Source organism: Vigna unguiculata, chromosome 4 (genome assembly GCF_037176805.1).
Source record: "Vigna unguiculata cultivar grain cowpea cultivar isolate G323 ecotype 2 chromosome 4, ASM3717680v1, whole genome shotgun sequence".
Taxonomy (NCBI): Eukaryota; Viridiplantae; Streptophyta; class Magnoliopsida; order Fabales; family Fabaceae; genus Vigna; species Vigna unguiculata.
In genome coordinates, this window is record NC_140795.1 from 30,404,334 (window position 1) to 30,428,701 (window position 24,368).

The 24,368-nt window shown below is 29.4% G+C and overlaps 2 protein-coding genes across 2 annotated transcripts; both read left to right on the forward strand.

Moving 5' to 3' along the window:
- Positions 1 to 1,875: 1,875 nt before the first annotated feature.
- Positions 1,876 to 10,837, forward strand: LOC114181496 (P-loop containing nucleoside triphosphate hydrolases superfamily protein). The gene is made up of 13 exons (XM_028067966.2): positions 1,876 to 2,263; positions 3,052 to 3,190; positions 3,313 to 3,699; positions 5,981 to 6,219; positions 6,630 to 6,757; positions 6,855 to 6,973; positions 7,052 to 7,144; positions 8,595 to 8,696; positions 8,884 to 8,986; positions 9,906 to 9,989; positions 10,069 to 10,164; positions 10,305 to 10,432; positions 10,517 to 10,837. Exons 1-13 carry the CDS (start codon positions 2,001 to 2,003, stop codon positions 10,616 to 10,618), a joined length of 1,983 nt encoding a protein of 660 aa, XP_027923767.1. The 5' UTR covers positions 1,876 to 2,000; the 3' UTR covers positions 10,619 to 10,837.
- Positions 10,838 to 12,240: 1,403 nt separating this feature from the next.
- LOC114181636 (wax ester synthase/diacylglycerol acyltransferase 4-like) lies at positions 12,241 to 16,040 on the forward strand. Its single transcript, XM_028068143.2, has 5 exons — positions 12,241 to 12,502; positions 13,659 to 14,234; positions 14,364 to 14,720; positions 14,834 to 14,971; positions 15,729 to 16,040. The coding sequence occupies exons 1-5, from the start codon at positions 12,311 to 12,313 to the stop codon at positions 15,876 to 15,878; spliced, it is 1,413 nt and encodes a 470-aa protein (XP_027923944.1). The 5' UTR covers positions 12,241 to 12,310; the 3' UTR covers positions 15,879 to 16,040.
- Positions 16,041 to 24,368: the final 8,328 nt, after the last annotated feature.

Consider the following 24,368-nt stretch of genomic DNA (forward strand, 5'->3'; position numbering starts at 1 on the left):
TAGTCCTATTTTTTGTCAAAATGAAACAATTTAATTTTTAAAATTGACATTATTATTAGTTATTTTTGAAACTCAATTATAAATTATTATATTTAATTATAAATTGAATATAATTCTTAAACTCAATTGTTAAATAGAATATAATTATTTAAATATTATTGAAATATAATTATTAAAATTTTAAAATATATATTAACATTTGTAAAATTAACATTTAAATCTAAAATATTTAATATTTTTATTGCATTTTAGATATTAAAATCTAACATATTTTATATTTAAATGTTAATTTTACAAATATTAGTTTATTTTTTTTAAATATTTTGAATATTTAAAATATTTTTAAATATAAATTTTAAAATTATTTTAGAATATAAATATTATAAAAATTATTAAATTTGATGTCAATTTGAAAGGGACAAAATTAATTTATTTTAAATAAAATTGGGACTAAACTGAACAAAAATAACTTATGGGACAAAATTTAACAAAAACAAATAACACAACCACAAACTCACACGTGGCACTAGCATTGACATGTGACACAATTGTGACTTGACACATATGGACAATTTTTTTGAAGTTAAAAAAATTAAAAATTTAAAAAATTGAAAAAATAAAAATAAAAAATAAAAAAACCAGGAGCTAACACGTGATATATACGGTTAAAAAACGTTAACTATTTAAACACAAAATGACCAAATTGACCAAAATTTGGCGAAAATGAGAACCTAATTGAACACAAAACGAAAATTAGTACCAAATTAGATAAAAACAACCAAAATAGGAACTAAATGTATATTTAAGCCTACACAAATAAAATTGTAGGAAAAACATATATATTGTCTTTAATAATATTTAATAATTTTAAATGTAATGATATTTACCTTAATATTTATGTATATCAATAAATATATACTAGCGTACACAGAGGGCGCTATCGTGCATGTGTATATGCATTTTTTAGATATGAATGATAGTATCTTAGTAGGTGATAATAGTGTAATGTTATTAGGTTAATATATAAAATAAATTTATATTTATTAAAAATGAAATGAAATGTTAAAAATAAAGTAAAATGAATAGAAAAATTAATTGTTGATGAATAAAAAAAAGAAAAAAAGATAAACAGTTTTATAAAAAGTAGATAAAAATAACAATTAATTTTAAAAAATTTAAAAAATAATTATATTATAAATGATAGAATTAATCTATATCTATATCTATAACATCTATCTATCTATAACAATATTAGGGATTCTTCTTTTTGTGTCCACATTTCATAATATCCGTTTTTTACCCTTAGTTATTTTAAAAATTAATTATTTTATAAATAATTTACTTTTAATCATTTTTCTACAAATCTCTTTTGTCTTAAATCATTATTTAAATTTTCTTTTTACATATCTTATTTTTTTTAAATTTTATATTTAACAACTATTTTAAAAATTATATATTTGTTATTGATCTTAACTTAAATTTTTTGAAAATTACAATAATGGAGATTCTTCTTTTTGTGTCTACATTTCATAATATCCGTTTTACCCTTAGTTATTTTAAAAATTAATTATTTTATAAATAATTTACTTTTAATCATTTTTTTACAAATTTTTTTTGTCTTAAATTATTATTTAAATTTTCTTTTTACATATCTTATTTTTTTTTTAAATTTTATATTTAACAATTATTTTAAAAATTATATATTTATTATTGATCTTAATTAATACACAAGTGCGACAAGTGTCATCGTTAGTATTATGAAATGTGGATAAAAAGAGAAAATCTACATTATTTAAAAGAATCTCGTGTTATATATTAAAATATCGTAAAATAGTAGATATTACTCTTTCTAAATATTTCCTCAGCGGGGGAGAATGAAGGCAAAGTGGCGGGAGATAGCGAGCACCCAAAATCAAAAACAAAAGCACATTCATATAAACACTTTTGTTTATTTTTTTCCCAGAAGGTTGTTATTGCTATGCTAAGAAAAAAGAAACGTGATGGAGGAAATGAAGGAGAAGAATTGGAGAATGGAAGCGGAGGAGAATTTGCAGAGGCTGCAATCTCTTCTGTTGGGCGCGGAACACGCTCTAGCAAGAGAGGACTTCGCCTCCGCTCACGTCCTCGCGCTTCGTCTTCTCGGCTTCCTCGACGTGAAATCCTACTCTGACGCCGTCGATGAGGCCTTCCTTCAACCGACTCGACGCGACGCACTCTCCAAGCTTCACACCGCTCGCAAATCCCTCACCCCTCTATCTGATCGGTGCGTTCTTTTGACAATGATTTGATCCTACTCCTCAACAATCGAATGTTTTGCTTGAACTTTGTGATTTTTATTTTTATTTTTATATAGACTGACAATGCTAAAAATTTTAAAGAATTCGGTGAAAATCAAATGGCGTAATTAAGTGTATTCTACCAGATTAATTAGCTTTCACATATGCGCATCTTAGGAAAAAAAATTGTGAAACACTTTTTCATAAGTTGAAATTAGTTTATGCATAATAATTTAATCGGTTGAAGTTATGTGAGTTATTTTCTTTTCTCATTTAAAAGTTTTTATGAAAAAAAGTTATCTGGAAGTGTAGGTTTTGTAGAACTTTCGAATGGCAACATGTGAAGTCATATTAAATGCAAATTTTTACTACTTGATGGTGGATTTTTTTTTTTTCATTCTGCATATATATTACAGCCATAAAAAAATATCTATCATACTCGTAGGTGTGGCTGTAATATAGTGGACTTTGCAGTATTCGCAACCAGATCACTCTAAAATTGAGGAGTGAATTATATTATAGTTTTATAGTTGTTCCTACTTAACTTTAATCTTTCTAATCTTTTGAACTTTAATCACACTCAAATGATTTAATGAGAATTCTGGTCACCATACCGGTGGGGAGAATTAAAAAATATTGATGTCCTAGCGGCAATTGTGGTTGCAAATAGTTTTTAGACTCTTGAATATTCGTTAACTCTCCCATCTGTTCTGGTATCGTTTTTCTGTTGTTGTCTTCATGCTTCTGAACATTTTGGTACCTGTTATTTAACTAGGCAAGCTTTTGAGCAAGCAAAGAAATCTCCAGGATACATTTTTGGCACAACAGGAGATATTGACATTGAGAAGATTCAGAGTTCAAAGTACTTCCGTGCTCTTGTCAACCAATCTAAAGAAAAAGACGCGTATAAATTGGTAAGACATGCTAACAACCACAGTTATTAAAATCAATTTAGTTATTGTTTTCTGTTCCTCGGTATTCTTGACATCGTTATTTGTGAATTAGATTTCTTTTCTTAAAAAAATTATTATTTCAGATTGATCACCTGGGAAAACAGGACAAAACGGGCAGCAAAGCCTCGAAGCAAATGGTGCAAACGAAGCTACCATCCATGTATGGGAAAAGCAGCTTGTGGACTAGCAACTGTTCCCAGAGTTCTTTGAACATGAAAAATTACAGTTCCGAGGATTGCAGGATTCTTGGTAGGCCTCAATCTCAAGCCAGCCATACAAAGGGTCTTGGTGTCTCTTCTATCTTTCAAGTTGAAGGAGAAGAAAGAGCTTTTGGAAACACATTCTCCACCAAACGTGTACACGTGGAAGCTAATAGCCCCAGAGTTGGATACTTGAAGTCACCTTCAAATAAGGACGAAGTTCACCCTGATGTCTGTGGCAAAGGGTTTATTACCGCTAGAGCAAAACTGGTATAATTAGTTTACCTTATTTATCTACTTTCTGCTTTTTTCTCCCAATGCGTTTGACAATTATGAGCGTTTTATTTCTATTTTATCAAATTTGGTGCATGAATTTTTAATTTGTCTTTATAGTGATTGATAGGAAAATACTGTTGTTTGTTTCTGTACATGCGTTTTGCCAGTTCCTACCTATATATAGGAACTGTGGTTGCAAAAGTTATAGAAAAAACTAGTATCGAATTGATTCTCTTACCTAAATATATTCGTGGAATCTAAAGTTGGATTCCGATTCTATATCTCTTCGTGTTGTTTCAAACACCTATATTTCTTTTTCTCTTTTCCCTTACCTTTTTCCTATCAATTGGTATTAGTTGGGTTTGATCCAATTAGTAGTCTCATAACTGATTCAACATGCAAGGTGTGGTGTTAAAAGAAATGGAAGAACGTATTTCTGTTTGTTTGGCAGAGTTAGTTGGCTCCTCGAACTCACTATTGCTGATTCTTTGAAAGAAATTGTTCAAGAATTAGCTAACTAATCTTCTTTTGGTGACTTGAATTCTTTTAATAATTGAGGCCAATATGATTTTTTTTTGTCGTAATTAATCATACACCGGGGGATATTCAAGATCAATTATCTATAGTCCATTTGAAAGGCCGCACATTACAATGACACAGAGTGGACATTTCTTCTTTAGTTTCAGGGGTGACTTATAGTGCCATGATGAAAGAGAGATTTGGAGATGTCTGTGTGGACCCCATGACTGATTTGGTGCAGTTTCGGCAGATTTCATCAATGATTGAATATCATGAATCCTGTGAAGCAATTATTAATAGATTCAACCTTTCTGAACAATATATGTTGAATTGTTTTCTTGGAGATTAAAGAAAGATATTTAAGTGTTGGTGCGTTTGTTTCGGCCCATGACAGTGCAAAAAGCTTTTGTGTTAGCTTGGGATGTACGAAGTGGCTAATACATCTCTGTCATTGGAATCTTGGTGGCAATTCAACAAGACTAAGGGCATATTAGGGCCTAAACCTGTACCACCGGTGAAGTCAGTTGTGATTCAATATTTTGAAACTCGTAAGCCTCACTCAACACGAACATTGACACCAACTTTTATGAATGAAAGAAGTGCCAATGGTCTTTGTTACTTTTGTGATGAACCCTATACGGTGGGACACAATTTGATGCACAAAAAATTACAAGAAAGGTTTAAGGGATTAATAATTGCGTCAAAAGGCTTCATGATATTTAGTCACTAATGCTTTCTGCTGGAGTTTCATCAAATCTGCCATGGGGTCCTTATAGACATCTCCAAATGTCTCTTTGACCAAGGCATTCAAGAAACTAAAAAACAATTGTGAAATTTTGTCCACACCATGTGCCATTGTAATGTGTGGCCTTTTAGATGGACTATAGCTAATTGAACCTGAATATTTTCGTGTTTATGATCATTTAGTAAAATGTTTTCACTGATACTGTCATTAGTCGACATTTTCTCCATCAAATCGCGGGAAATCAATTCCTGCTATTCTTGTAAGAATAAGTACTAGTTCTCGGAGTGCCTCATTTATTAAAAGGGTTAAAGTCATTGTCAGAAGATTGGTTGACTAATTCTTGAACGGTTTCTTTCAAAGAATCATCTATAGTGTGATGGAGGGAGTCAGCTAACTCTGCCAAACAAGCAAAAAGATGTTGTTCCATTTCTTTTACCACCACACCGTTGCATGTAGATCAGCCATTAGATTGCTAATTGACCAAACCCAATCGATGCCAGTTGTTAGGATACAGCAGGTAAGGAAAGGGAGAAGAAGAAATCTAGGTGTTTGAAGCACAACATGAAGAGATAGAAAAATGGGAATCCAACTTCAGATTCCCCGGTTATATTAAGGTAAGCGAAACAGAGAATTCAATACTGGTTTTTTCTATATTGTTTTTACAAAACCACAGTTCCATGGATATATTGTGGTAGGATCAGCAGACAAAATGCATGTACAAAAACAAACCAGTGGTATTTTCATATCAATAGTTCGCTGAATTTTTCATTATTCTCCTATTGATGTATTCTAGATGGAAACCTAAACATTATTTTTTTTTTTAAGGAAACGCCCGGGTGATCGCACTCACTCTATTATTGAGTGGCTGTCAAACAAGCTTTCAGTAAAATAAATGAAATACCCATTATCATATAACTTCTATCTGAGTTAAAATGCCATATTTCTTTTTATATTCCTTGCACTAATTTCTTTGCACGTAATAATGTTGAAGCCCTCAAATTATTGGTTCAGGAAATTGAAGAAAAGCAGAAGCGAGGAGCAGGTGGTTCACCCTGTACCTCTGTCTCACCGCAGTGTGATAACAATCCTGCCAACAGGTTGCATGGTGGGAGATCATATGGTGTTTCACGACGTGGTTTCCGTGGTAACTTCGTTCCCCCTATAAAATCCAATGGGAACAATGCTGGAAATATGAGCGCACGAAATGCTGGAAAATGTGATGATTCTTTAGATGACTCTACAAGGAAATGGTTAGTAGTACAACCATCATATTACTCCTCAAATTCTTCTTGCTATTATCTTCCGTAACTCATTCATTCTCTTTGCGTAACACATTCCAATGTCCAAATGACTATTATTTCAAACTTTTTCCAGACATTTTCTCAAAAAGAATATTGATTTCACTATCTGCTCATCTATATAACTATCGGTGGGGAGATTTACCTTTACCTGAAATCGCTACTCTAGTCTCTAGGCCCTTTTATGTACTGTATTCAATTTGTGACGTTTCCTTCACCCCCCGCAAATATTAACATAGTGATTTTTTCTTTTATCTTTATTTTTAATTATAGGCATATGAGACTAGTTCCCAGTAAATCGTTGATCTCAATCATGTTTGGATAATATATGCAACTTCCTTATATACTTCGTATGCTTGTAGTTTGGAAATCCTGTGTGGTCCTGATGGCGAGCTTCCAGAGAAATTGAGGAATTTGGAACCTCGCCTCATTGAACATGTTAGTAACGAGATCATGGATAAAGATCCCAATGTCCGGTGGGATGATATTGGTAAATATAAAAACCTGGTCATCTTTATACTCAGCTCACCAAATTGGCATTTTGCATAATCATGGAAATAAGTATATGTCGTTTAATGACAATGTAGCTGGATTGGAGCATGCCAAGAAATGTATTGATGAGATGGTAATATATCCTTTGCAACGTCCTGACATATTCATGGGCTGTCGTTCACCTGGGAGGGGTCTTCTTTTGTTTGGTCCACCAGTAAGTACAAATTTCTCCTGTGATGGTATAAATTGCCAAGACTCTGGTCTTTAATCTCTCTTATGTTCTGAATGCTAGGGAACTGGTAAAACAATGATAGGAAAAGCCATAGCAGGGGAGGCGAAAGCAACCTTCTTTTACATATCTGCAAGTTCGTTGACTAGCAAGTGGGTAAGTTTGTCGTGCTTGTGAGCTGTCCTATTTTGAAGGTTTGCTGATATATTCGTGTCAAGTTTAATCAATAACTGAAGTCGAATTCCGGGAAGGGGTTTAAGTCAAGTTGGGTTCGGTGGGTGTGTTTTTTGTTTTGTTAGAACCTGAATTGATTAATGGAGATATTGAATGTGGAACTAGGTATTTTTGGGTGGTTAGATAACAATCAGACAACTGATGACATAATATTGATAACAAATCTAAATTGATAACAAATCTTGTTAGAACAAATTTCGATATCATTTTAGATAGTGTACCTTAAATTTAATCTAATTTCACAAAATTGATTTTTAAGATGAGGTTTGCGTTCACTAGTATACTTCAATTTGATTATATGTTTAGTTGATGTGAGATTTTCGATATATTATTTCATGTTAGGATTAAATATCTTTAAGGTGAGAATAAAGGTGGTCATATAATGACTTAATAGTAGGAGACAGAAACAACATAAATATACTACAATTTAATTATATTTAATCATATGTCTAGTTGATGTGAGATCTGACTTAAGAAAAATACAAAGGAATTATGATCAATTTGAGAGACTGAATTTTCCTATCTTCGGATCTCAGTATAATAATTTTGAATGCATTAGATACATGGTATGAGAGGGAAGAGAGAGAATTTGAAAAGATATATTTAGGAACCGGATACAATCCAAAGCACACAACATCTTTACCATAAATTCTATTTAAAACTATTTATTCTAACATTCTGCAACACACTACCTCATGTCAAAGAATGAATATCTTGAGCATGGGAAACGATATTTATGGGTGGTTACATAGTGGCTTAATGGCATGTGACAATATATTCAACACACTTTGATAGGATAGATTCTGATGCCATTTTAAAAAAGTGAACCTTCAAAAAATTACAATTTCACAACTGATATATAAGATGACGTTTACAGTTACTTATGAACTATAATTTGATCATATGTATTGTGGATGTTGTGTCAAATTGGGTCGGTTTTCAGGTTATTGGGCAGGAAGTGAAAAAAACTAGAAGATAGGGGAAAACTGTGGGAAAAATTGAGAAAAAGAAAGAAATAAAATGTGCACAATCCATGCACCAATTGGGTTGAGTAAAAAGGAGTCGATCACTTAGTTTCTCTGTTTCGGTTCTAATATACCATAATAAAGTTATACAAACGTTTTAATATTGTAACTGATAAAGTTGGATCCGTTCTCAGGTCGACTTGATCGAGTTACACATTCTCTGACCCTACTTCATCCTTACAATATGGATGGGGTCAAGTCAGTTTTCTTGGGTTAGTTTGACGCATTTTGACTCATGCAAAAACATAGGCATCTGTGCTTTTAGTTAGGTCGTGTAACAATAATTTCAAAAACTGTTGAAATGTTTCTTAATACCCTCAAATGGTTCCTACTTATGATTATTTTAGATCGGTGAAGGTGAAAAGCTAGTGAGAGCCCTTTTTGGAGTTGCCAGTTGCCGTCAGCCTGCTGTAATTTTTGTTGATGAAATAGATTCTCTCCTGTCTCAGGTATGCTGTATTATATTATAGCCAATAAAAGCAACCTGGATTTATTGCCGTAGTAGTTTCTGACATTATGAGCCATAGCAGTATCGTCTATGAGGAAGTACTAACATGCAAATTTACCAAGTGAAAATTTACAGTAACTGCGCCATGAAAAATTTCTTCATTATTTAATGCAAATAACTTGTTCCAGCGTAAATCAGACGGTGAGCATGAATCCAGTAGACGGCTAAAGACACAGTTTCTCATTGAAATGGAAGGCTTCGACAGTGGTAGCGAGCAAATTCTGCTTATAGGTTATTGCTGACTCACTGGGTTCAAATTCCTTTTTTATTTGGCTTTGAAATACAATCAAATTTTACCTCACAACCTTTCTTTCGTGAATTCCACAATATTTGTGATTTCATCTTTGGCATTTGAAACATTTGATGAATTTGAGCATTAACACAGTATATATCCGCTATCAACGACAATGAATCAGAAAACATAAGCCTATGATGTAATTTTTCATGCTTTCCCAAACCCTTTTTTGTTTCTTTGTATTTGTTCAAGAGGAAGGAGAATGTAAAACTTATTGTTGAAATATGATGATTAAGTTTATTTCAGTAAAACCTTATAAATGAATATAAAAATGTCATGTATGTTACCTAATTATAAGAATATTTAGTCAGATTAGGCCAGCATGTGTGTGTTGTTTTTAGAAATGTTATACATTTATTTATAGTTGAAAAAGAAAACATAAAATGTAAAAGGTTACTTTTCATGTGTCATACAGATTTGCAATCAATTTTTAGATTTTAATTAATCTAAATTATTTGAACTTATAATAGTTTAGATTAGTTTAGTAATACAACAAATTCAATTTTAAGAATATTTTTGTTTACCCAACTCTTAAGTTTAAAAATATTACACGTCTCTTTTCTAAGCTTTAAGCAGATTACATTAGTCCCTTTTTTATATTATATATAAACCTTTTTAAAAGATGTAATTGTTTTTGAGAAAAAACGAGGTGTATGTGTGATTTTATGGGATTTTAGATTAATTTACTTCAATATTTCTCTCTCTTTATGTGTTTGGAATTGTGATCTAAGTAAATTGGGTTTTTAGGTAAAAAGGTTCTCTTTCCTAGCGTTTGAATTTGATGGCAGTAAGTTTTTCTCACATAAACTAGAGTTGTCATACTATTTCTTATGAACTTTGGTAAAATTCATACAGGGGCAACGAATCGTCCCCAGGAGCTTGATGAAGCAGCACGAAGGAGACTTACTAAAAGACTTTATATTCCCCTACCATCCTCAGGTGCTAATCATGATTCTGCATATTTTTAGATAAACTCTTCCAGCACCAGGTGACTAACATTTTTGTATTGGACGTAAAGAGGCAAGAGCTTGGATTGTACGTAACCTTCTACAGAAAGATGGACTATTCAATCTTTCAAACGAGGAAATGGATATCATATGCAACTTAACGGAAGGTGTGAGTTTACACCAGTTATTTGCAGTATCTTCTGTATAGCAGCAGTTTGACTGTTGGTTTAATTATTTTAAAAAGAAATCAAAATCCTTTGTTTTGGAGTGATTGATTTACTTTGCTTTCACTGGGTAACTTTTGTAGGTTATTCAGGATCAGACATGAAAAACTTGGTGAAGGATGCTTCTATGGGACCCCTAAGAGAGGCTTTAAGACAAGGCATAGAAATTACAAAGTTGAAAAAGGAGGATATGCGAACTGTAACTCTTCAGGTATGCAGAATGCACCATGTACCTAAACCTGTAAAATTCTCAGCTTAATTTTAAAACGATTTACACTCAACTCAAATTGTGTAGGACTTCGAGTACTCCCTCAGAGAGGTGAGGCCTTCTGTTTCCCCAAATGAACTTGGCACGTATGATCAATGGAACAAGCAATTCGGAAGCTTATCATTGTAGTGACATGTTTCATCACTGTATGTATGGTGACAGAATATCACAGCTATTCAGAGATGGTAGCAACTACTTAGATAGACCTGAACCTTAATGCTTGCGCTATGGTAATCTTTTTGTTACTCTAATTGCACTGCGCTTGCACAACCCATTGCCTGTAAAATTCCACTGGCGCAAGAAGTTGCATGGTGACCACCTTTAAGAAATTTATATTTTAAGCTCAAAGCATGTTTTGCAGGGCCTTTTCTCTCTGATGGTGATTACGAACATGTTCAATGAGCCAGGATTAGCTAATAGGTTCTTATTTTTCATCTGAATTTCTCTTGTTTAATTGAATAAGAATTTGAACATTTCTTAATTTATTAATGCAGATAGAAATAAAATAAATCAATTTCATAAAAATAATAAAGTGAAAATTTGATTTAATCTTAAAATAATGTCGTGAAGATTTCAATTAAGTTTCCTTTATAACAATTTGGAATTGTCCTTATGAGTTAATTTATTCTTTAAACGTTTCATCAATATTTTGTCTAGATTAATTTACTTGTATTTATTAATCTTAAGTTGATTTATTAATATTTTTTATGTGATGATCAATGATTGATGTATTTTGAACATGAATGATAATGGGTTGGGTCAGTTAGTGTTTACTTGTTACTTGATTTGTAAAAAAAATTCAACTCATTACTTGTTGGTTACTTATTGGATATTAGCATAAAAAATGTTTGTGAATTTTAAAAGCTTGCCATTATATGTGAATATTTAAAAAAGTATATTTTATTAATTCTTAAAGTAAAAGCTAAATAAAATTAGAAAAAATTTAAATTATAATATAAATTAAATTAAATATAAGTTAAAATTAATAATATGTATATTAATTTTTAATTATAATTAAGTTTAACTTAATGAAATATAAATTAAATTTTATAGATTTTATTTAGTTTAACTTATGAGCATGGATGGTATGATACTTACACTTAACTTTTATAGATAGAAATTAAAATACTCGTTACCTACAAATAATAGATACACGTGAATATCAATTATCTATTGTGAATTTTATCCACAAATATTTGTGAAGATATAATTTTGTCATCCCTAATTTTAAAGTGTAAATTTTAACTAACATATCAAGGTACGTAATGATGTCTAATATAAGTTTAAATAAGAAAAATCTCAATAAAAAGTAGTTGTTCTTACATTATTATAATTACCTCAATGAGAAATATATAATTTCATTGAAAAATTGAAAACATTAATCAAGATCATGTTCCATAATAGTTAATAATTTGTTAATTAATTTTGTGTGTAGCTTTTATATATATGCAGACACGAGTGAATAGAGGTTGGTGTTGTGGTTTAGGTGGGAGAATAAATTTAGGAGTTTTTATTCTACTACTCCTATGCTACGCCAGCCTTTCCCCATTTTTGCTTTGTCCAAAATGAATGGTCTGACAGAGTAAGAATTGAATGCTTAAAGCTACCACAAATTCTATAATTTTTGTAAACATAATGGAACCGTCCAAGGGTAGAGGGTGATAGTTGTGCGACCATTAAAGAGGACCAATCAAATTCATCAAACACACTTTTCTCTCTCTATCTCTCTTCTTTTATATATCTTGCCTCATCTCAACAACAAAACTTGTTCCATCACACACTAATATCAAAGCCTTTCCTTGCTTTGTTTAAGGTGAAGGAATGGAAGCATTTGATGAAGGAGAGATTATGGAGCCAGTGAGTCCAACAGGGCAATACTTGACAAGCTCTTCACTCAGTATTTACATTCTTGCTGTCATGGAAACTGAGCTTCCCATTGTTGATGACTCTCAAACTCTTCCACTTCTTCACAATCTCTTCCTTCCCATCAACCCACGTTTCTCCTCCATCATGGTAACCCTTTAAGTCTCAATTTCTATTCTTTAAGTTTTTCCTATCATTTTTTTAATGGATAAGAATATAGTGAAGAATTTGTTTGTAAAACACATTATTTCTTTAAAACAAAGTATTCATTTATTCTATTTATTCTATTTTATATTTTTGTATATATTTTGAAAAATGTCTTGTAGATCAAACACCTTTTTTTTTTCTTGGGAAGTATATTTTCAATAAAGAATATTTTTTGTGGGTAATTTCTTGCATTTATGATAACATGCGGTTCTGGCACTGACAATAGTGGCTTCCAAGTTTAAATTTAAGATCTAGATCAGCTCTCACCGCCGAATTATCAAAGTCAATTTTTTCCAAAAAGTGCTGAAAAAATGAAAAATGAAAAATTATATAATATATAAGTTAATTCAAATTTATAACAAAAATGTGTGCATGTGTGTAACGTACAGGGGTAGCAACCCATTTAATAATAATTGAATTTCCATGGCTTTAAAAATTCTTTCTTTAAAGTGGCTTTAATGCAGTGGTATACATATAGCATATGCATAATTGGCCCGGCATGACTACCCTTTATTACTCTCATATATATTATGAAGAAACCTTCCTAAATTGAGGTATGTTACCCATTACCTTCCCCATTCTTTACCCAACATACATGCCTCTAATTACACTACCCAAGTCAAGTAAATTATACTTACACTTACACATTGCATTCAACGCCATGCCACACCTATCATTAAGTCAAAATATATAGTAACACGATTTATCTCTATAGTTAATATGAGACCTAACATATTTTAGTAAGATAAACTTTGACACTACTATATTAAGATGTGAGTTTAAACTTTAAGTTATTCTCAGAAAATCATTATTGCCACTTACATGAATTGGTCTCAGGACCTACACCATTTATTATATATCGTCATTAGATCAATTTCTCTCACTCAAACCAATGGTATTCTTGTAATAGTTAATGTGATGGAAAAAGAAAAAGAGAAACAAAATAAAACCAAAATAAGATGAAAAAGAAGCGATTATTTCATTTTATCATCAATACTTTTAATCAAATGAAAAAGAAAAAGTAATGTTATGCAGTGTCTTTTTGGTACACGCATGTACCCTTTTGCTGTTATTGGCTGAATATGGATTTGAACAATAGATCAGGGACAAAAATGGAGATAAAAAGTGGAAGAAAGTAGAAGTGAAGCTTGAGGATCATATAAAAGTTCCTACATTTGAAAGTGGCAATAACTCTTCCAACTTCTTATACGATGAATATCTTGATGAATACATGTCAAAAATAGCAGTGGAACAGTTGCCACAACACAGACCCTTATGGGAACTTCACATTATAAAGTACCCTACAAGCAAAGGGATGGGAAGCTTAGTGTTCAAACTGCACCATGCCCTAGGGGATGGTTTCTCTCTTATGGGTGCCCTTCTTTCATGCATGGAAAGAGCTGACAAAATCTCTCTCCCCTTCACACTCCCATCAACCCAAAACCAACCCAAATCACCAATTTCCAACACCAAAGTTCTGTTCAAGAGATTGCCCTCCATTTTTCTTCGCACTGTTTCAGATTTTGGATGGAGTTTGTTGAAGAGTAACTTTGTTGAAGATGATCAAACCCCAATTAGATCTGCTGCTGAAGACACCAAGACAAGGCATATCAACATCTCCGATGTTACTTTCTCCTTGGATCTCGTCAGGGAAGTCAAATCTAAACTTGGAGTGGTAGGTTAAATCTTTCTAATAAACTTTCATATCTCAACTTCCTTATTGCACAAAATATTTTTACAATTTGACAATTATATGTTTAGGAAGTGTATTAATTTTGGTGTTAATTATGGGAGATTCGGACAGAGCATAAACGATGTGGTTGCTGGGGTAATTTTCTTTGGAATTCGGCTATACATGGAAGAAATGAGTGTGAAATCAAGGGAGGGTCATTCGACAGCACTGGTATTGCTGAACACAAGAAACATTGAAGGGTACAAATCTATAAAGGAAATGGTGGAGAAGAAAAATAGCAATTCTGCATGGGGAAATCAATATGCCTTTTTGCATGTTCCGATTCCAGAACTCACAGATTCCAAATATGCAAATCCTCTTCACTTTATTTGGGAGGCACATCAAGAGATAGCCAGAAAGAAAACTTCTTTCGCCACCCCTCTCACCGGCATGCTTCTCGATACACTCAGAAAACTCAGAGGAACTGAGGTATTACTACCATGCAAACACTTTTTTACACTCTTTTTTTTATAAATATTTTATTTCTATATTTATTTGATAACTCATTTCATGATAATAAAATAAGTGATTTGATGTATCAGGCTGCAGCTAAATATTTGTACTCAACCTTGAGAAACTCAAGCACAACAATCTCAAACATGATTGGACCAGTGGAGCAAATGGCTGTGGCTAATGTTCCAATCAAAGGATTTTATTTCATGGTCGCTGGTTCACCTGAGGTATTCATCTCTGTCACTAATATCTTTTTCAGTTCCAATTTATTATTCTTTTATTTTTACTCAATCTTTAAAATATATAATATTTATTTTTTTAATATATTTCAAAACATTAAAATAAATGTATATTTTAATCATTTCAAAAAATATCAGAGCATATAATTTTTCTCCAAAAACTGCACGCGGTGTTCCCAGACACCGTTCGCTTTCTGCATTTACAAGCGTCGGTTAATGAATGGTGTGTAAGTGGGTTTTGTTAGGTTGCATCATCAATGCATGTCAACCAATAACATAGACCTAGCCCCCACATATTAATTAAAAAATAAGACAGATTTATTGAATAACTAAAATCATATTTCTGTCTCTATTTAGTTATCATTTAAATGTTTAGTATAATATTATTAATTATGTTTTTTTTATCAGTAGTATATTCTTACTTTTTAATATATATATATATATATATATATATATATGATTTTGTTTTTTTCGACTAATTAATCAAACTAAACCACATAAAAAAAATGATTTTATTCAATAAAGTTAGATTTTTTCGATTTATCTTACCGAGATGAAAGGATTAAAGATTTTTTTTCTATTAATATCATTGAAAGTGATTTTTTCACTGTCATTTATTATTCATATTACAAAAACTTTTAACTATCAATACATGGAATTTTTTAAATTTTGTTTTGAGTCGTGCTAGTTTGCTATTATTGTTTCATTTTGTTTACCTTTTAAAAGAAAAGATTGACCATTGCAGAGTCTGACGATGACAATCATGAGTTACATGGGAAAGATAAGAATTGCATTTGGAGTAGAAAAAGATTTCATCGACAAGAAATTATTCAAGTCTTCTCTCGAAAATGCTCTTCAGATTATTGTAGAAGCAGCAAGACAGATTAAGGCATAAATCAAATATGCACCAATATTCTTGTTCATATTTAACTTTTACCTTATTTACTTAATTGTGTTGTAATCATTCTGCAATATGATTTTCATTATGTGTGTGAAATGTATTTATATTGAACTGGAACTGTATTACTACGGGCATGTACAAGTGTTTTTTTTTTTTTTTGGAAATTCCAATATAATTTAAAAAATACGATGAAAAATAAAGTTGTTTTTAAAATATTTTAATTATTTTATTTAGTATTAAAAGTCTCACATCAATTAAAAATAAGATAATTTTATAATATATAAATAAATATAATCCTCATTTATAGATTGATTCATTTTAGCTAATTATTTTGTAAGGTTGAATTAGACTTTAAAATTTAATATTTTCAGAGTCAAAAACTTATTGTAACCGAAGTTTTGAGGTTTACCTAAATTATATATTTTATTTCCTTTTTCAATAAGTACCTGAGTATTTTAGAAACTTGTATTCCAGACTCAATGATCTAAAAAATAGTACTATTTATCCTTAAGTTTAACCACATTGAAAAAAACCAGCAACACTCAAAAACTCGCAAAGAAGCTTTCAAATAAAATAACAAGAGTAAAATGGGTATTTTAAAAGTTATGAAAATGCAGGAAACAAAAGCCTACCAAGAATTATAAAAAACAATAATTAAAAGGCTCAATATAGATCCAATAAAAAAAATTACTACAAAATTCTAGCTTATGCTATAGCCTCTTTCTTAGTCATCTAAAATGTCTTATTTATGTATTCATCTAGTCTCTTATTGGAAGAATAAAAAAAATGAAAAATATTATTCTTAAAAAATCACATAAAACAACTACATAAAAAAAACCCACATTAATTAGTTGTTCCATAATTGAAATAAGAAAAATAAATACGAAAATTAGTTGTTACATTAATTATGCTCTTGAGAAATATTGATCAAGCAAAAGGTCTTTGCAATGACACAATATTGTAAGTCAACCATTTGGAAAAAAAATGTAATCTTTGCAATTGTAATTACTGGAAAAAACATTGGTGACATGATTTTTATACCAAGAATGGATTTAGTGCCATCTAATTCCGGATTGCCTTTCAAATTTCAAAGAAGACAGTTATGCTTTGCAATGACGATTAACAAAAGTCAAGGACAAACACTTTCTAGAGTGGGACTTTATCTTCCACAACCTATATTCACATATGGCCAACTATATGTTGCTATTTCTAGAGTAAAAACCAAGAGAGGATTGAAAATACTTATATTGGATGAAGATGGAAATGCCACAAACACAACTAAAAATGTTGTGTACAAAGAAATTTTTGAAACTCTTTGACAATGAACACATTATAAGTATGTAATTTCTAATTTTGTTTTAATTTGAAAGTTTGTATAAATATAGATGCAGGATATATTGTTATAATTAAAATATTTGTTATAATTTTGTTGTGCAATGCAGGATCTATTGCATAAAGTTCAAGGCTTACAATGAATATCATGCTGATTTAAGAAGTAATCAAAGTTGTATACAAAAACAAGTTATGAAGTTCATTAACAAAAAATACATTATAAATATATAATTTGGTCTTTTTTTATTGTTATTTTTTTAAAAACATTATATTATAACTTTATAGGTTAATAAATATCACAAAACCCATTGCTATTATAAAAAATAGTACGTTTAGAAAGACTAGTCTAGTACAAACACCTATATCATGTTGACATTATATGAAAAGGACACGTGGACAATATTAACATTATCCTTTTGTATTGTAGTCTTCGAAGCTTTGCTGTTGATGGAACCATCAACCATGTGATATGTTTTAACAACTTTCATTCAATTATTTGGTCTTACTCATTAATACTCGTTATTTCATGGATTAGGAAACTTCTAGCAAGAATATATCACTGAATTAATGTTGCATTATAAAAAAATAAAACAGAAAAACAACTTTCAAACAATGTGATTAATTTTTGAATTATATTATAAAATGATTTTTTATTTTTATTTAAAAAATATCTTTTCCATTTAAAATTAATAAAAATATATATACTTTTAATCCATGGTATAGTATAATACTAGTAGTTAAATGTTTTGTATGTTGAATGGGAGATTGAGTGACTATTCTAACATCTACGGTTCTCTTGTTCGCTAGTCGATCAATGTACCTGTTAAAGAGACTTCGATGCTAAAGTCAACAATGGTTCGATCGGTGAAAGCAATGAATATTGTAATAGATACGAGAGAAAAGTCCTGACCACCATCCCTTTTACATGTATTTATAATTTTCTACATGGGCTCGTTACTAGAGTCAGCCTAGTTATTGTCCAATTGTTTTTTAAACCTGATTGCTGATTACAAAACTAATTAATTCACTCTTACACCATTCGGCCTACTGTCCAGATGATGTAGCACACAATTTGTATAAATGAACACCAGGGTGGAAATCCTTGGGTTAGTCTGACTGTTGGTACTACGAGGGATCTGTTCAGTTTTCAAGTGGATGTTGTTTATTGCATACAACTTGTATAAAAGGACCCTAGGGTAAAATCTTGAGAGCAATCTAATTGCTGACACAGTGAGGGATCTGCTCAGTTACTGAGTGGCTGCTGGTTGCATCAATCAAATATTCTTTGGAGTAATATTTCTCGAGTCATGGTCAACTGACCCATATAATACAACAAAGAATACAGTTATATATTCAAAAAAGTTTATTTAAAAAGAAAAACTACTAAAGATTATTATCATGACATTTATTTAAAAAATATTAGTTTAATGGTTAACGAGTTAAAGTTATAATTTAATGATATTTACGTGACTTCATCACGATGTAAAATTATTCCACACTCCATAGTCTTCCTTCTCTACATGTTCAAGAAATTTACGTCATCTAGATGGGACAAAAATTAAAATATTATATTTTTAAATAAAATAATTCGTGGTCATGAGCCTAAATTTAGTCAAATTATACAATTAATAAATTTAGAATGGAACTATATTCTACAACATAAACACTAACGAAGATCTGAAATCGAAGCATTGAATCTTTTATATATTTTTTCTGTATTTTTGTTTTGGTGAATTTATTGATAATCACCAACTACATTTTCCATTATTTTGGGGTCCTTGCTCTAATTAAAGCAGACAGAAGAAATCCATTTTCTGTGGTACCAAGGGCCTATTATATACAATTTTTGTCTATTATTGTATATTCAATTTTAAATTTCAAAATAAAAAAGATTGAAGCAAATTTTTTATGAGGTATGGAAAAAGTAAGTCCTTTAGTTTTTATTAGTTTTATGAATTAGGGGAGTAAATTTGGGTGGAATTAAGATATGATATGATAGATTTTTAATAGATAAAAGTATATAAAAGTATATAATTACTATTTTATTTAATTAGCATGAGACCGTGCTACGGGTCGGGTTTTTCTTCGTTGTATATTTTTTTTATTTTTAAAATAAATTTTATTGTTAGAATAATTAAATTAATAATAATTATTATTGGTTTAATTATATAATGATTAATTTTATTATTTAAATATATTATTGATTTATTTAACTATTATAATTTGTAATAATAATAAATCGTTACTAAAGTAAAGACATATTATATAATATGATTTTGTAACCATATAAAATTGATGTTAAAATTAAAAAAAAAACATTGTATGTTATATTAAAATAAGATGCGTACTTTGTATGATATATTAGAATGAAATGTGCTTGCACGTTATTAAGGTAAAATATAGGCATATGGTGTTACATGGTCATGTACAAAATATATACAACATGAAATTGATGTTAAATTTTTTAAATAGAAATACATGTATATTACATTATAATAAAATGCGTATCCACATATCGTTGTTAAAGTAAAGTATAGGCATATTGTGTAATATTGTCTCGTATAAATTAAATACAACATGAAATTGAAATTGATGTTAAAATTTTTAAATAGAAACACATGTACATATAAACACTTTAATGATATATTAAAATGAAATATGCGTATGCAAAGGTCATTATTAAAGTAAAATGTAGACATATTGTGTTATATGGTCCCATACAAAATATATATAAGATATCATTTATGTTAAATTTTTTAAATAGAAACACATACAGACACATATATTATATTACAATATAATGTGTATCCACGGGTCCTTGTTAGAGTAAAATGTAGGCTTATTATGTAATAATGTCTCGTATAAAATAATACAACATGAAATTGTGTTATAAACACATGTATATTATATTAAAATGGAATGCATATGCACGGGTCATTGTTAAAGTAAAATGTAATATAGTCCCGTAAAAAATAAATATAACATGAAATTGTACAAAAATAAAATATAATAAATCTTTCCAATGTTCAATAAATACAAATTCAAGCTCCATTGAGTATTAAAATAATAATATTAATAAATAAAGAAATAAAATAAAACAGTTCATTATATTTATAGTAACAAATAATAGTATTAATAATTGGACAAAAATATTAAAATGATATAAAATTATAATATCAATAATAATAATGATAAATATATTGCAAATTAAGAAAGATAATGTAAAGATGATTAAACATATTGACAAAATATAATCCCAATCATGTTAACCTGTATAAGATACAAGGATTTTAATTGTTGGAAGGAAAAAACTTGCAGGTATACCAAATTTGGATCTGCAAAGAAAAAACAAAGAAACACAAATTCACACCATGCCAAGGTACTTATGGCCATTTTTCTTGCCATTTTTAATGTCATCAAGCACAAGTGCATTCCACAAACGATTGAACTTGTTCCGTCGATTGTACATCACACATGTTAAATAATTCTGCACCTCCTTCGTCCTAGAGAATTCCCATCACCCACATATTGTCATAAAGGTTGTATAATCAAAAACTCAAAGCAAAACATTTAGATGGGAATTTTTGGAAGTATAAAGAAAAGGTAAAGGAAAAAACTACACAAAAAGAAAAAACTACACAGAAAGAATTTTTTACTGTGCCCAAAGTCTCTAGAAAGATATTGTACCCACAATCTCATCATCAACTTCCGCAGGCTTCCGGTGACTCAAGATGGATAAGTAGCAAAAGAATTGAGATATAATTGTCGGATCTACAACATCATATCCAACGACTACTTTAGTAAGTAATTAGTGTAATTCAAAAGTCACAATCATATACATTAAGATACATTAAGGTATATCTCAGAACTAATTTTCCACCAGATAAAACATAAAGCGTTAATCTAAGTTCTGGAACTTGGACAAAAATTTTAGGAGCGCCAAATTAAATTTGTTAGATCTATTTCTTTTTTTAATTAGAAAAAAAACTTTTATTTTTTCTTTTCATTTTCTCTGCTTAAAACAAACACACATTATAGTAGAATTCAAAAAAATATCACTATCCTTCGTTATTATATCATACCAAATCATGAGTTTAGTTAATGTCGATGCATTTTTTTTCATCTTTATCACAAACCTTTCTCTTTCCAAAAAAGAATCAATTCTTTTACTCTTTGTCATACTCTTTCTAATCTAAATTTATCACTTCCCCCACCTATTTAGAGAAAAAGATAAAATTTATATTCACAAATCACAATTATCACAATGCAAAACATAACAAAACCCATACAAATTTAATTAAATAAGCAACGCCGTATAAATTCAAAACTTTTATAAAATTTACCATAGGCAGTAGAAAACATAAAATCCCTAAATTTCATAATTAAGGGTTATAATAATTTTGGGAAAAATTATAATTAAGGTTCATACAAATTTCATAAAAAAAATCTTAAAATCATAATTAGGGTTTATACTAATTTGGGATAAACTTAATTTGGAAGAAACATCCTAAAAAGAATAATAAATTTAACATATATAAATTATAATAAGATACTAACCTTGATATGTGAGAGATCATCTGAGAATGTATACTTCAATCTCAAACTATGTATTCCCCAACCTCTATTTATCTCTTTTGTATTTATTTTTCCTCACACACTTTCATGATAATTTATATGATGAAAAGTTCTTATAGTCAGAAAAAAAAAACCCTAATGTCTTTTATAAATCAATATCTTCATTAAACTTTTTATTTTATCTTTTATTATAATTTTTCATAACATAAATTTAATATAAATAATATATAAATTTAATTTTAATAAATAAATAAATATATATATATAAAAGAAATTTCAAAAATTTTGGGGGAGCCATGGCTCCCCTACAGTGGCGGACCCAGGAAGGGACGGGGGGGAGCCGTGGCCCCCCCAACGTTTTTGATTTTTTTATTTATTTATATTATATGAATTTTTTTTTGTTTTTAATTTTTTAAATTATGTATAAAAAATTTAATGTTTTGAAATTTTTTAAATAATAAAAATATATATTAGGAATTGATAAATATTAAAATAGGTATCTTTTTATTTATTTTATAAAATATAACATTTAATGTTAATAAATAATAAAACATAAAATTAAATTTAATAAAAAATAAATAAATTTATTAAGATATTTTTTATTTTGTCTCTCACTGTTTTTTGAGTTTCTCACATATTGTATCCACTTTAGACTTTTACTTGTTTTGTTTTCTTTTGGTTATGAAGAAAAAAAGAAAGTTGAACACAAATTTATTATTTTGTGCTCTCATTTTTGTATGTTTTCTTCTATTATTGAAGAGAAAAGTAATTCTTTTTTTCTCAATTGATAGTGAAATATTAGTTTAATAATTAATATTATTTTTTATCTCACAAGCATTTGGTATATTCATTTTTATAAATATCAAGAAAAAGCAATGCACTAAGTGTTTTTTAATAACTGGTTTTTAATTGTGACTTGATTATCATATCTTTTTCTTTTATTAATTACATATCACAATTTTTATTTAGATTATGATAAATTATCTTTTAGTATTTTTTTTAAACGTAAGTATATTGATGAAGAAATAAAAGAATAAATTAATTATTTAAAAGTGATAAAATGGAAGCTACTGTGAGGAAGAAAATAGAAAAAATCAATCTTTGACAAAAATAGGAAGTCAATTACATCTATTTCATTGATTTTTTAATCTGTCTCGTCTTATTTTAACTCTTCTTGTTTCTACAACTATATCAAAAAGATAATTTTCTACAATGAAAATTATCAAAATAAGACTGCAAAATATTACGGAAGATGAATTTTTTGCTGACGATATGATTATTTACATTAAAAACAAAATATAACCAAAAATTTTAGTATTGATTCAATTATTATTAAGTTAAATAATCTTACGGATCCATAATTAAATATATAAATTAAATATATAAATTTTAATTATATTTTGGCACCCCCATAAATATCGAGCAAGTTCCGCCACTGCTCCCCTATGCCCCTAGGTAGTTCCGCCAGTGCTTACAGATACAAAAAATAACATATTGCCACCGATACTTTAGAAGGACTGCACCAACATATGGAAATATGGCTTTAACTCTCTAACAACATGTCCCTATATGGGAAAAAAAAAGTTTAGGTCCATTCTAAAATGAATTCAAATAAAAAAAGAAAGTCATTAACCGTTAAAAACCATGTCTACTAATAAAAAATAGGTATAAAAGTAGCAACAAAATAATAAAAAAAATGAAAAGAGAATAATAAAATACTAATATCATCATAAAACTATACTTACTTTTAAATCATTAGCAAGTTTTAAATTTTCGTCAAGATAACCTTTTCTTCAAACCAAATCATTAGACGTATAGAGAGATAACTTCATTTTTCTCCTCATCAATTGCCTAATAAAAATGTAACGTTCAAAGTTTAAGATTGATATCATATAAGTAAGATGGTAAAATACAACTATAATTTACAAACAAATTTACTAACCATTCTTACTTCAGAGAATTGTATCTCTAGTTTGCATTTCTACTCAATAGCTGTAGTTCCTGCTGCCATTAAATTTAGTTAATTCCCTTAAAACCCGAAGATGTAGATAAACATAAGTGACACATTTATATTTTGTACCTTCGTGCAGGAAAAACAATTTGTTCATGGAGGGATCTCCTCTTCTTGCCCGCTTGCCTGTGAATAAAGTTCTTTCAATCAAACATATAATTCCATGGAATTGTATGAAGTACTCAATATCTTTCAAAGAAAAACATGCATGGGTGTTTATACTTTTTGAACATTATGAAACTTCCCAAAGTAAAATTGATCAAAATCAAGAGCAATTTCTTATAGGATGAATATTATTTTATCACATTGTTAACTTTGTCAAGTAAGCATGAACACCTACATATTCATAGTAGTGAAAAGATGAATCATATCTCATCTTTAAGTTTCTTATGAATTTGATAAATAACTGTAGTAAAAAATAGTCTTGATTATTATCATTCTCAGAATCACCTGTAATCATAAATGCTCCTTCTGTAGTAGTGAGATTAGTATCCATGAGCTCAATGCCAAAGTAATTGAGTGTCTTCATCACCTTGCTGAACCTTCCCCTCTATTTGTGCCACAAA

Coding starts and splice junctions, on each gene's coding strand:
- LOC114181496 (XM_028067966.2), top strand. CDS start 2,001: ATGGAGGAAATGAAGGAGAAGAATTGGAGAATGGAAGCGGAGGAGAAT. Junction 6,758..6,854: donor TGTCCGGTGGGATGATATTG/GTAAATATAAAA, acceptor ATGACAATGTAG/CTGGATTGGAGCATGCCAAG. Junction 8,697..8,883: donor TAGATTCTCTCCTGTCTCAG/GTATGCTGTATT, acceptor AACTTGTTCCAG/CGTAAATCAGACGGTGAGCA.
- LOC114181636 (XM_028068143.2), top strand. CDS start 12,311: ATGGAAGCATTTGATGAAGGAGAGATTATGGAGCCAGTGAGTCCAACA. Junction 12,503..13,658: donor CACGTTTCTCCTCCATCATG/GTAACCCTTTAA, acceptor TTTGAACAATAG/ATCAGGGACAAAAATGGAGA. Junction 14,235..14,363: donor TCAAATCTAAACTTGGAGTG/GTAGGTTAAATC, acceptor AGATTCGGACAG/AGCATAAACGATGTGGTTGC.